The sequence below is a fragment of the Trichophyton rubrum genome (genome assembly GCF_000151425.1).
Source record: "Trichophyton rubrum CBS 118892 genomic scaffold supercont2.16, whole genome shotgun sequence".
Taxonomy (NCBI): domain Eukaryota; kingdom Fungi; phylum Ascomycota; class Eurotiomycetes; order Onygenales; family Arthrodermataceae; genus Trichophyton; species Trichophyton rubrum.
This window is the reverse complement of record NW_003456413.1, coordinates 23336-34705: the sequence shown is the minus strand read 5'-3', so window position 1 is coordinate 34705 and position 11370 is coordinate 23336. Positions and strand designations below refer to the sequence as shown.

The 11370-nt window shown below is 49.6% G+C and overlaps 5 protein-coding genes across 5 annotated transcripts; 2 read left to right on the top strand and 3 right to left on the bottom strand.

Annotated features, from left to right (window-relative positions):
* Positions 1-40: 40 nt before the first annotated feature.
* Positions 41-4361, top strand: TERG_12700 (fatty acid synthase subunit alpha; the record flags this gene model as incomplete). The annotated part of the gene is made up of 2 exons (XM_047751622.1): positions 41-4186; positions 4251-4361. The coding sequence occupies 2 exons, from the start codon at positions 41-43 to the stop codon at positions 4359-4361; spliced, it is 4257 nt and encodes a 1418-aa protein (XP_047607567.1).
* A 491-nt stretch (positions 4362-4852) lies between these two features.
* Positions 4853-7201, bottom strand: TERG_08526 (N2,N2-dimethylguanosine tRNA methyltransferase; the record flags this gene model as incomplete). The annotated part of the gene is made up of 1 exon (XM_003230873.1): positions 4853-7201. The coding sequence occupies one exon, from the start codon at positions 7199-7201 to the stop codon at positions 4853-4855; it is 2349 nt and encodes a 782-aa protein (XP_003230921.1).
* A 382-nt stretch (positions 7202-7583) lies between these two features.
* TERG_08525 (uncharacterized protein) lies at positions 7584-8678 on the bottom strand (the record flags this gene model as incomplete). Its single annotated transcript, XM_003230872.1, has 2 exons — positions 7584-8401; positions 8498-8678. 2 exons carry the CDS (start codon positions 8676-8678, stop codon positions 7584-7586), a joined length of 999 nt encoding a protein of 332 aa, XP_003230920.1.
* Positions 8679-8954: 276 nt separating this feature from the next.
* On the top strand, positions 8955-9825 carry TERG_08524 (uncharacterized protein). Its single transcript, XM_003230871.2, has 3 exons — positions 8955-9012; positions 9071-9097; positions 9173-9825. The coding sequence occupies exons 1-3, from the start codon at positions 9004-9006 to the stop codon at positions 9797-9799; spliced, it is 663 nt and encodes a 220-aa protein (XP_003230919.1). The 5' UTR covers positions 8955-9003; the 3' UTR covers positions 9800-9825.
* Positions 9826-9959: 134 nt separating this feature from the next.
* TERG_08523 (uncharacterized protein) lies at positions 9960-11200 on the bottom strand. Its single transcript, XM_047748967.1, has one exon. It carries the CDS (start codon positions 11022-11024, stop codon positions 10296-10298), a length of 729 nt encoding a protein of 242 aa, XP_047604960.1. The 5' UTR covers positions 11025-11200; the 3' UTR covers positions 9960-10295.
* Positions 11201-11370: the final 170 nt, after the last annotated feature.

Here is an 11370-nt window from a genome sequence, read left to right as displayed (position 1 = left end):
ATCCACATCATGACAGATCCAACCCGCTCCTTCTGACTTTATGCAGTACCATATTGATAACTGCCCGACCGAGCGTGGAGAGACCTATAAGCTAGCCAAGGAGCTTGGATGCATGCTGATCGAGAACTGTAAGGATGTTCTCAACGCCGATCCAGTATACAAAGATGTTGCAGTCCCCACCGGACCCCAGACAACCGTCGATGCTAGAGGAAACATTAAATACCAGGAGGCCACACGGCCAAGTGCTCGCAAACTCGAAGATTACGTCCGTGCTATGGCCCAGGGAGGACCCATCTCTCAATACAGTGGCCGTACAAAAGTACAAAACGACCTAAAGAATGTTTATAAAATGATTCAAAAACAACATAAACTTTCCAAAGCTTCACAATTACAGTTCAACTCCCTTTATAAGGAAGTTTTGCGAACCTTGGCCATGAACGAACGCCAAATCATGCCTCGACAGAACGGCCACACTAAGAAGGGAACGCCTGCCAACGGATCTCACTCTCCTCCCGCCAACTCGGGCAAGATTGAGACGATCCCCTTCTTGCACCTTAAGAGGAAAACGACTCACGGATGGGAGTACAGCAAGAAATTGACTGGCATCTATCTTGATGGGCTCGAGTCTGCCGCTCGGTCAGGTCTCACCTTCAGTGGCAAGAACATTCTGATGACTGGTGCTGGCGCTGGCTCTATTGGTGCCGCTGTTCTACAGGGAATGATCAGTGGTGGAGCTAAGGTTGTTGTGACTACCAGCCGTTTCTCGAGGGAAGTTACTGAGTACTACCAAACGATGTATACACGATACGGCGCTCGAGGCTCCCAACTTGTTGTCGTCCCATTTAACCAGGGAAGCAAACAGGATGTTGAAGCTCTTATCCAGTACATCTACGACCCCAAGAATGGACTTGGATGGGATCTAGATCACATTGTTCCGTTTGCTGCTATTTCTGAAAACGGCCGTGAAATAGACTCTATTGACTCTAAATCCGAGCTGGCCCATCGCCTTATGTTGACAAACATTCTCCGTATGATTGGTGCTGTCAAGTCCCAGAAACACGATCGGGGCTTTGCAACACGTCCGGCTCAGGTTGTTCTCCCCATGTCTCCCAACCACGGAACCTTCGGAAACGATGGTCTTTATTCCGAGTCGAAACTTGGTCTAGAGACCCTATTCAACAGATGGTACTCTGAGAACTGGTCCGACTATCTCACCATTTGTGGAGCTGTTATTGGCTGGACTCGTTCCACCGGTTTGATGAATGCCAATGACACCATTACCGAAGGTGTTGAGAAGCTTGGTGTTCGTACCTTCTCCCAACAGGAAATGGCCTTTAACTTGCTCGGGCTTATGGCGCCACCTATTGTTGATCTCTGTCAGAATAACCCTGTGTTTGCGGACCTGAACGGTGGTCTGCAATTCATTCCTGATCTCAATGGGTTGATGAAGAAGCTTCGCAGTGAGATTGTCGAGACCAGCACTGTCAGACAGGCAGTTATGAAAGAGACTGCTCTCGAGAATAAGATTGTTAACGGTGAGGACAGCGAGGCTCTGTATAAGAAAGTCATTACTGAACCTCGCGCCAACCTCAAATTCGAATTTCCGACTCTGCCTGATTGGAAGACCGAGGTTGAGCCCTTGAACGTTAACCTCAAGGATATGGTCAACTTGGATAAAGTTGTTGTTATCACCGGTTTTGCTGAAATTGGACCATGGGGTAACTCCCGTACCCGCTGGGAGATGGAGGCTTACGGAAAGTTCTCTCTTGAGGGCTGCATCGAGATGGCATGGATGATGGGTCTCATTAAGAACCATAACGGCCCTCTCAAAGGTAAACCATACTCTGGTTGGGTTGACACCAAAACTGGTGAACCAGTTAGCGACAAGGACGTCAAAGCCAAATACGAGAAGTATATTCTGGAGCACTCTGGTATTCGTATTGTCGAGCCTGAGCTGTTTGGTGGATACGATCCCAATAACAAACACCTGTTGCAAGAGGTTGTTCTGCAAGAGGATCTCGATACTTTCGAGGCATCCAAAGAGACCGCTGAGGAATTCAAGCGTGAACATGGCGACAAGGTTGAGATTTTCGAAATCAAGAACTCCGGAGAGTACACTGTCCGTCTGCTTAAGGGGGCTACTCTTCTCATCCCCAAAGCTCTCAAGTTTGACCGTTTTGTCGCTGGCCAGATTCCTACGGGCTGGGACCCTAAGCACTATGGAATTCCTGATGACATTATTAGCCAGGTTGACCCCGTCACCCTCTACGTGCTTGTTTGTACCGTGGAGACTCTTCTTGCATCTGGTGTCACGGATCCATATGAATTCTATAAATATGTTCATATTTCCGAGGTTGGCAACTGTATTGGTTCTGGTATCGGAGGCGCTCAAGCTCTCCGCGGTATGTACAAGGACCGTTACCTTGACAAGCCACTCCAAAAGGATATCCTTCAAGAGTCCTTTATCAATACTATGAGTGCCTGGGTAAACATGTTGCTCCTTTCGTCAACTGGCCCTATCAAGACACCAGTTGGTGCTTGTGCCACTGCTGTTGAATCCGTAGACATTGGTTACGAGACCATTGTTGAAGGCAAGGCTCGCGTCTGCTTTGTTGGTGGATTTGATGACTTCCAAGAAGAAGGCTCTTACGAATTCGCCAATATGGGCGCCACCAGCAATGCGGAATCTGAATTGGCTCACGGTCGAACACCAAAGGAGATGTCGAGGCCCACCACCACTACTCGTAGTGGATTCATGGAATCTCAGGGGTGTGGTATGCAATTGATTATGAGTGCTCAACTTGCCCTGGATATGGGTGTTCCAATCTATGGTATAGTGGCTCTTACCACCACTGCTACTGATAAGATTGGCCGTTCAGTTCCTGCTCCCGGCAAGGGAGTATTGACCACTGCTCGTGAGAACCCTGGAAAATTCCCCTCGCCACTGCTTGACATCAAATACCGTCGCAGACAGCTGGACATGCGCCGTCGCCAAATCCGAGCATGGCGTGAGTCCGAGATTCTTGGTCTCCAAGACGAGATCGATACTCTGAAGGCCCAGTCTGATGAAACCTTCAACGCTGCTGAGTACCGACAAGAAAGATTTGAACACATTGAGCGCGAGGCCATCAGGCAAGAAAAGGATGCTGCATTCAGCCTGGGTAATAACTTCTGGAAGCAAGATTCTAGAATAGCTCCCTTGCGAGGTGCCCTCGCAACTTGGGGCCTCACTATTGACGATGTTGATGTGGCTTCGTTCCACGGTACCTCTACTGTCGCCAATGATAAGAATGAGTGTGATGTCTTGTGTCAGCAGATGAAGCATCTTGGCCGAAAGAAGGGTAACGCCCTCTTGGGTATCTTCCAGAAATATCTCACCGGTCATCCAAAGGGTGCTGCTGGTGGCTTCATGATCAACGGATGTCTTCAGGTTCTCAACACCGGTCTTGTCCCCGGTAACCGTAATGCCGACAACATTGACAAGGTTATGGAGAAATTCGACTACATTGTCTACCCCAGCCGCAGTCTGCAGACCGATGGTATCAAAGCCTTCTCCGTGACGTCCTTCGGCTTCGGTCAGAAGGGAACCCAAGCCATTGGTATCCACCCCAAGTACCTCTACGCTACCCTTGATGAGGCTCGATACGTAGCCTATAAAGCTAAGGTTGAGGCTCGTCAGAAGCGTGCCTACAGATACTTCCATAATGGCATGATTAACAACACTCTCTTCGTTGCGAAGGACAAGTCGCCATATGAAGACAACCAGGAATCCAGTGTCTATCTAAACCCCGATGTCCGTGTAGAGTACAACGACAAAGAGTCCAAGCTACAGTACCCGGTTCATTCCAAACCCAAGGCACCAACCCCCGTCAGCAAAACCGAAAGCACAAAGAAGATGGTCGAGACTCTTGCAAAGGCCACTGTAACTGGCAACACCAAGATTGGCGTCGATGTAGAGGACATTGAGTCTTTTAATATCTCGAACGAGACCTTTATCAACCGCAACTTCACCCAGCGGGAGAAGGAATACTGTTCTCAAGCAGGCTCCGCACGAGCATCCTTTGCAGGCCGATGGAGTGCAAAAGAAGCCGTATTCAAGTCTCTCGGTGTTCGTGGCAAGGGAAGTGGTGCCCCCCTCAAGGAAATTGAAATCATCCATGATGACAACGGTGCTCCAGTTGTAGTGGTAGGTTAACTTTATCCCGTCGCTCCATTGTATCAGTACAAGTAACTAATTTTCTTCTTCACAGCTACATGGCGATGCCGCTGCCGCTGCTAAGGAGGCCGGTGTCAAGGAGGTGCATGTCAGTATCACTCATAGTGATGCTCAAGCCATCGCCATTGCTCAATCCCACTTCTAATCTCCCCCTATTGGTCGAATTATCTATAAACATTGAGTCCTCAAGTGCATAATCTGACCTGACTTTAGGGTCAGCCCTGCGTCCCTCTACATGATTTCTGCATCTATTCATATTTATTTTTTCCTTTTCCCTTCCTGCAAGACTTTCTGCCTTTTTTTCCTTTCCATGCCATCTAGTAATGAACTGTCCGGATAGATGTAATGACGGTGCAAAAAGCTTCATGTTCAATCTTTCTTCTCTTTTCTTTTTCTTGTAGTCCATTAATAACCCAGTAGAATGTTAATAGAAGAAAATTTAGGCTACGTCATCGTAAATCTTTTCGAGGAAATGTTCCTCAGAACAAGCTCCTAGATTTTCTTTACTAGAAAGCTCGTAGATAGGACAAGTAGGATGAATCATTCAGCCATCAACATACATATCGTATCAACTCTGACAGAAAAATAGTACAGTACAGATGCTCGCTCAGATTGAATTGGCAATGCTATATTATCTCAGCTGGTATTCTTAGTTGTACTGGTAACATGGGCTCGCGCAATCGGCCCCCAGTTAGGCCTGGGGTTTGCTTGATATCTTTTTAAACGTTTTTTGCGATGTGAACTGAGGGCTTTCTTTCCTAGCTCTCCATCGAACACAACATTTAGTGTGCTTGGATCCTGGCGAGTTGAGGGCGAACCGGCACTTGTCAAAGAGTCATTGCTTTCTACCTCATTGTTGCTTTCATCTTTCTCCATTTCTTCTAAGGTATGCCTGTCCACGGTTTCTATTGATTGGTGCACTCCTGAGCGATACAATGCGGCCTGAACCATCATTGTGATATCTGCAATGCTCCTACTAGAGTCAACTGCAGTGAGGAGATCGCGCTTTAATGCCTTCAGCCCAGGTGCCTCCCCAGGTACAGGGTTAAGTGTATGTCGGTTTCTTCGTAGAATACCGGCACCAGCTGTGGAGTCGGAGAGCGCTCCAGGTTTAATAGGCGATTTAAGGCGAACCCATTCTCGCATAATCTCCCAGACAACTTCCCAGGGAGCATTAGTTCGTATTGAGTTTGGTTTGGCGTGGCTTCGAGTAGATTTATATCCCAGGCTTCGTAGCGCTCCATGGAATTGAATTTCTGGCATCGTTGAAGTGCGGAGCACGCGAGCCAGATTGCTGACGATGAAGAAGAACGGGTAGGGCTCGATAAGGGCAGGGTCAACTCTAGGAATAAGAAGAGACATTTCTTGACTGTTGGTATTAGGTTGTACTGGTTCTGCTTCTGGGGTGGGCTCCTTTGCGCTTCCGCCAAGATCCAAGTCCTCCTCAAGAGCAGTAGTCAACATACCCTCTATACGAGGGCATGTTTGGTAGGTATCCCTATCTGCACCAGCCGTTAGGTCGAGAATACGCTGGATGAAGACGGGGTTATGCAGGGGACCAGCCCACATAGGGCCAGCAACGTGAGTCTTAAAACCACAGTGCTCACAGTTGGGAGCAGCAGTCGGGCCCTGGGCAAGTCCGTAGCTATAAAAGGTCTTTCCATCTTTGCCCGTTTGCGGTTTTCTCTCAGCAAGGCGCTGTGTCTTCCACGAACCACAACCGTGATCACAGTTGAAGGAAATCATTGTCTTGCTGGCTGCAAACTTGACCTCAATTGGAGCCTTATGAACACGAACAAAGACTCTAGCATAAAAGTCGATTGACAAAGAAAGCATAGGTTCAATGGCTAGACCGTACTTTCCAGCGGCAGTGCCTATGGCATGTAGAATCAACCGCAACCCTCCTTCATGAGAGTGTGATCCGCGGATGGGGATACCACCATAAAGGGCGAATGTTTTCTCTGGGTATCCAGCTCCTGCAAATACTCCAGCATCAGTGCAGGTAACACATAGCAAGCCGCCATCGGCAACGGATTGAACAGCTGCGTCTAGGAAGGGCGCTGCTGTTCCATAAGGATCCAGGTCAACAACGTCAAACTTCGGGATGCCACCAGGCTCATTAGGAGATCCTTGAGCCCGACCAACAGTATACATATAGGCACAAGCATCGCCCTTGTTCGGCTGGACTCTACCTTCTAGACCGTTGTGTTGGACGTTTAGTTTCATAGACTCGATGGCGGCTGCGGACAGGTCATTTCCAACAACGCGAGTTGCAAAGGGGATCTCTTTCGCGTAACGAAGAGCTCGAAGCCCCGAGGCAGACAAAGCGTCCAGTATTGTAAATGAAGGGGTCCATGGCTTAGGTGCTGCGTTTTCCGCTACCTTTTCTGTATTTTCCGGGACGATGACATCTTTGGCCTGCATAGCAATCTCTTCCCCAGTTGGTCCAGCCATCTCTTCACCACTTGACCGTGTCTCAGTACAAGGCTTCTTCAAGGGAGTCTCCTCTGTCGCAGCCTCCTCATCTTCCCGTCTTCTCTTGTTCACGCCTGCCCCGACCGGTTCTGCCTTCACTTGATCACCAGCAGACGGCGCACCTGTTTCAATAGGTTTCTCTATCTCGTTCCCTTCATCGGCCTTTGCCTTTTTTGTGGGGGTCTTTCTACCTTTGAGCTTCAATTTGCGCTTCTTCTGCTTTATGGCGGTGGCATGCTCTCCATAGGCGCGAATAGCTAGAACACTCAGGTCTCGATTGAACTGTTGGATAGGATTATAGAAGACAGAAGGCCGGTCTCCTTCCGTGGTCTTCTGGTTCTGAGTTAATGGAGGCGGTTTGGCTGGCTCAGCATCCTTTTGGTTAACAAGGATATACGCCAGGCCTTCTTGGATCGTCTTGTACACCGTCGACCCGTGTTTTATAAACTGGCCTTGCTTCGGTGGGCTCGATATCGTCCCTAGCTTAGGCGCCTCTTCGGTGGACGCCATCTTACGCGCCAATTGATATGAAGCTTTCGCGTTCGTGGTTGATAGCAGTAACAGCGGTTTAGTAACGACACATCGCAGTCCAGGGCCGGGTCCAATGCCGAATCGGCCTAGGAGCATTGGAGTCTTAGTCGAGTTTTCTCGCGGTCTTTTGAATCCCAACGAGATACCCCTTTCTCTTCGTTGTCGTCTGTTCCGTGATTGTGTGTTTTCTAACGATTCAAATGAGTTGGAGAAAAAAAAAAGATTTCGGTGGAAACGCACGGGCCAAACTCTAAATATCTATACAAAAAGCTACAGGAAGAATTATATTTACATACAGTAGAAGGACAAGAAGCAAAGGAAAAAAGATGGTATGTGCATAGAGAATGACGGGCGAAATTGACTACTTATCGGGCACAAGTAGGCCGCCGAGCAGAGGTACCTGGCTGTACAGGGCATCCCAACCTTTGGCCTCCCATCCAACTCCGAGTCCGCCCGTTCCTATAATCCCGAGACCACCAGCAAGCCAGAGAGCTGTTCCAACTAGCGAGGTGCCATTGACAATCCAACGCCGTCTCTGCTTCCTCTGGTACAGCTCGGTACCCTTCTGGGAGCCCAGGTAGCCGCCGTTGGCTCCCGAAGCGCTACTGCCGTGGCTTGGAGCAGCCCTCTTAGTGACCAGCACTTCTCTCCATCCAAACCACCAGGCCCAGCCGCCGACAAAGTGCCATACTCCAATGCCAGTGAGCGCGGCATACCATGCCCCCATGAGCCAAGGTGACCGGGCAATTCCATGGGCCACGTAACCAAGCCCAACTCCAGAGCTGCCACCGTCAACATAGAGCGGAACAAGCCGGTTGGCAAGTATATGTGATCCGATCAACGGTATCATCGCGTAGCCTAGCATCGCCTGGACACTTGCCGGCCTACCAGTTGACTTGATGGCTTTTCGTTGCTCTCGTGTCTCTGCACCGAACTGCCGAGCTCGTCGAGACTGCCGGAGGTATCGGAGTATGACTCCAGATGTGACGTGCGCCAAGATAGGCAAGTAGACTATCAGTGGTTCAAGTCCTGGAGCCTGGTATATTGGACGGGTGAGGAGGAGGAAGGTCTCGCTTTCAGACACGGACCGAGTCGCTAGCGGTATAAGTGCTGTGTTTGTAAAGTGTAGCCCTAGAAAGACAGTAGGTGGATATGTAGAGTATTTCTGGACGGCCGACACTATTAGGACATGTGAGTATATATCATTTCCGAAGCTGCACCTTCAAATAAACGGCCATCTTTAGTATAGCAGGGCAGAGTTGAACGTAAACGTACACCAGTAGTCCCAGCTGTGGCCGCTTAAGCCCAGCTTCGGCCGTGATGGCAGATCATGACCTCCCGACGGGCCTCTAGAAGCTTTTGAGGAGCCATCAGCGGCTTCGAGGTCTATGTCACCGTCCATTTCGTCCAGCGGAGACGGGTCTATCTCCTGTAGATAGAGCTGTTGCTGGCTCATGCCGTCGCCGTGGACAAGAAGTAGTTATATCGACCAACAGTCTGAGCCAATTCGGCTGCTTCCTATAAGCAAAAAGGATAAAAGCAAAAAGGAATGAGCGTTTTCAGTCTGTAACCTGCACAAAGCCATGCAGAGAAGAAATGTGCAGAAGGTTGATGCTCTTGATAGCTTAAATTTTGGCCTTTTGGATGGGAAATCCGCAACTGGGCGTCCTTGATTGGTCAAAAAGCCGCGATTTATCTTCAACTCGCCAACTTCGCCCTTTTGACCATAAACAATTCTCAACATCTTTATTGACATCTATCCCAGAGTGTATACAGACAAGATGCCTCCGGTAAGTGACATCTCTAGCTAGGAAGGATAACATGTTTTACTGACTGCTAGAACGACAGCGCGGCTTCACCAACCCAGCACCAAAGGTGAGCAGGACGTCCCAACCCGCAAAGCAACCATCCCAAGCGCCAGAAAGTTGAGCGAATACTGACATGAGATAGACTGAATCTGCTCGCTCGGCACTGAATGCCTTTACCTGCACACTCTGCAATAAGTCTTACTCGCGGCACCCCGAGTACGAAGCACACATCGGTTCCTACGACCACCAGCACAAGAAACGATTGCGCGACCTAAAGCAGCTTTCTCGAGACCCAAACGCTGCTGAAAAGGCGAGAAAAGCTGAACGAAAGGCCAATGAAGAAGCAGGGCTTATAATTGTTAACTCCAGTGGGGAGAAGGGCGGCGGCTCAGGCACTGGTAGTGGCTCTACCGGTGGGTTCAAAAAGGGCGGATTCAAAAGTTCGTTCTCAGTGGTAGCTGGCGGAGGAGCCGGGAGTTCGAGCACAGTCGCATCTGCAGGGGCAGCCCGGCTGAAGAAGAATGTCCTGGGAGACGAGGACGACGAGGAGGATATCACTCAACGGGAGAGTGTTTCGACCAAGGCCTCTGGGCCCACGATCAATACCGGCAAGGGTGAAGGTCCTCTACAAGCGGATAAAGAGGTGGAAAGTGATACTGATGAAGAGTACGGCAACGATGATATTAAATCTGGTGGTGGTTACTATGATCCTCGACGCCCGACGGATTGCTTCCACGAATGTTCCGGAGCAAAGGCCTCTGCGTGCTGAAGAAAGAAACGATATATACAGACGCGTACCCAGTCGCCGGATGGCCACGTTTTTCAAAATGAAAATGCCGGTGCATCTCAAGCTAGAGGCGCTATCATATTATTCACAAAAGGAGGCTAATCACCATGGAACCCGGGCCTCCACCCCCTCTGTTGTTATCTTGACGGGCTCGATTCGGCCGTCATCTGTGAAATACATTCTATCAATGCATGTGGCTCGATGGTCTCTCTCGCTGTCGTCTGGGAATCGGCGATGATACACGATATAGTAGTCATCCCCGACCGAGAAGACACTGTTATGGCCGGTTCCTGTTCCAATTGCGGTGTTTCCCTGCAAGATCTTGACAGGCTCGCCGTCAAAGGGACCGAGTGGACTCTTGCTAGTGACATAGTTCACTGCGTACGAGTTATCTCCCCACCTTGAAGATGTTGACAGTGTTAATGCCAGTCATTCAAAGAGATATCAAGCTGGAATGCAAACATAACAAAGAACAGACTCACCCGCCAGTGCTATACATGAAGTAGTACACGCCCTTTCGCTTCAACATCCACGGAGCCTCCACATAACCCTTTGGAGTGATCTCCTTAACCTCCCCCTTGAGGGAGATCATGTCATCATTTAGCTCGACGACAACACCATGGCTATGGCCGCCATAATAGAGATAGTTCCTCCCGTCATCGTCGATAAAGATATCTGCATCGATGGGCTGCGCACCAAAGTACGATTCTGATATCAACGGCTTACCCAACGCATCCTTGAACGGACCCTCTGGGGAACTCGAACGTGCAACCCCAAGCCCAACTCCGTCTCCAGCAGAAAAATACATGTAGTATAACCCATCCTTGAAGGCAACTGAGGGTGCCCACGCAGCCCTGTTCGTGCTCCAGGAGACGTCCTTGAAGTCCAGCACTTTTCCCAAGCTGGTCCACGTCTTCAGATCGGGGGAGGAGAAGGCCTCAAAATAGGTCTGGTTCTCATACACTGTCGACACGGTGGGGTAGATGTAGTACTTGTGGTTGAAGATACGGGCTTCGGGGTCCGCATACCAGCCGTTGAGGACTGGGTTGCCGACCTGGGGAATCTTCATCGACAGGTTAGGCATTGGAGCGGAGGAAACAAGATGCAGTGCTACCGTCCACAGAGCCAGAAGAAAGACCAGAGATGCTGACGTTGAAGGCGATGTTGATCGGGTGCTGAGCAGAGCCGGACGCCCTTCTTTGCCCATCGTTCGTATCAGTCCTTGTTTGTATCGGTCCTTGGCTGCGAACCTTGGATCAGGGACATACACTCTGGATGTATGTAGATATCAACTCCCTCGAATGGCCCGATAGCTGCATCATGACTATCATCAAAGCCTGAGGCCATCTTGATTGATTTTATATATTTGTATACATCGACCGGCGTGCTGCCCCTTACTTGCCGTTTCACAAGCCATCCAAGGCAGGTTCCAATCTTCAGTAGCACCCAGCTAACCTCCATCAGGTAGTGAGTATCATCTGAGCCGTCTGTCGAAGAGCTTTTGTATATGTGCTTTTTCCTCTTCAGTTTGAATAGCAAATATATCAAAAGTG

Excerpts from the sequence above, each read along its gene's own strand:
- TERG_08524 (XM_003230871.2), top strand. Across the intron at positions 9,098-9,172 it reads TCACCAACCCAGCACCAAAG|ACTGAATCTGCTCGCTCGGC; the intron begins GTGAGCAGGACG and ends GACATGAGATAG.
- TERG_08523 (XM_047748967.1), bottom strand. The coding sequence starts at position 11,024 with ATGGGCAAAGAAGGGCGTCCGGCTCTGCTCAGCACCCGATCAACATCG.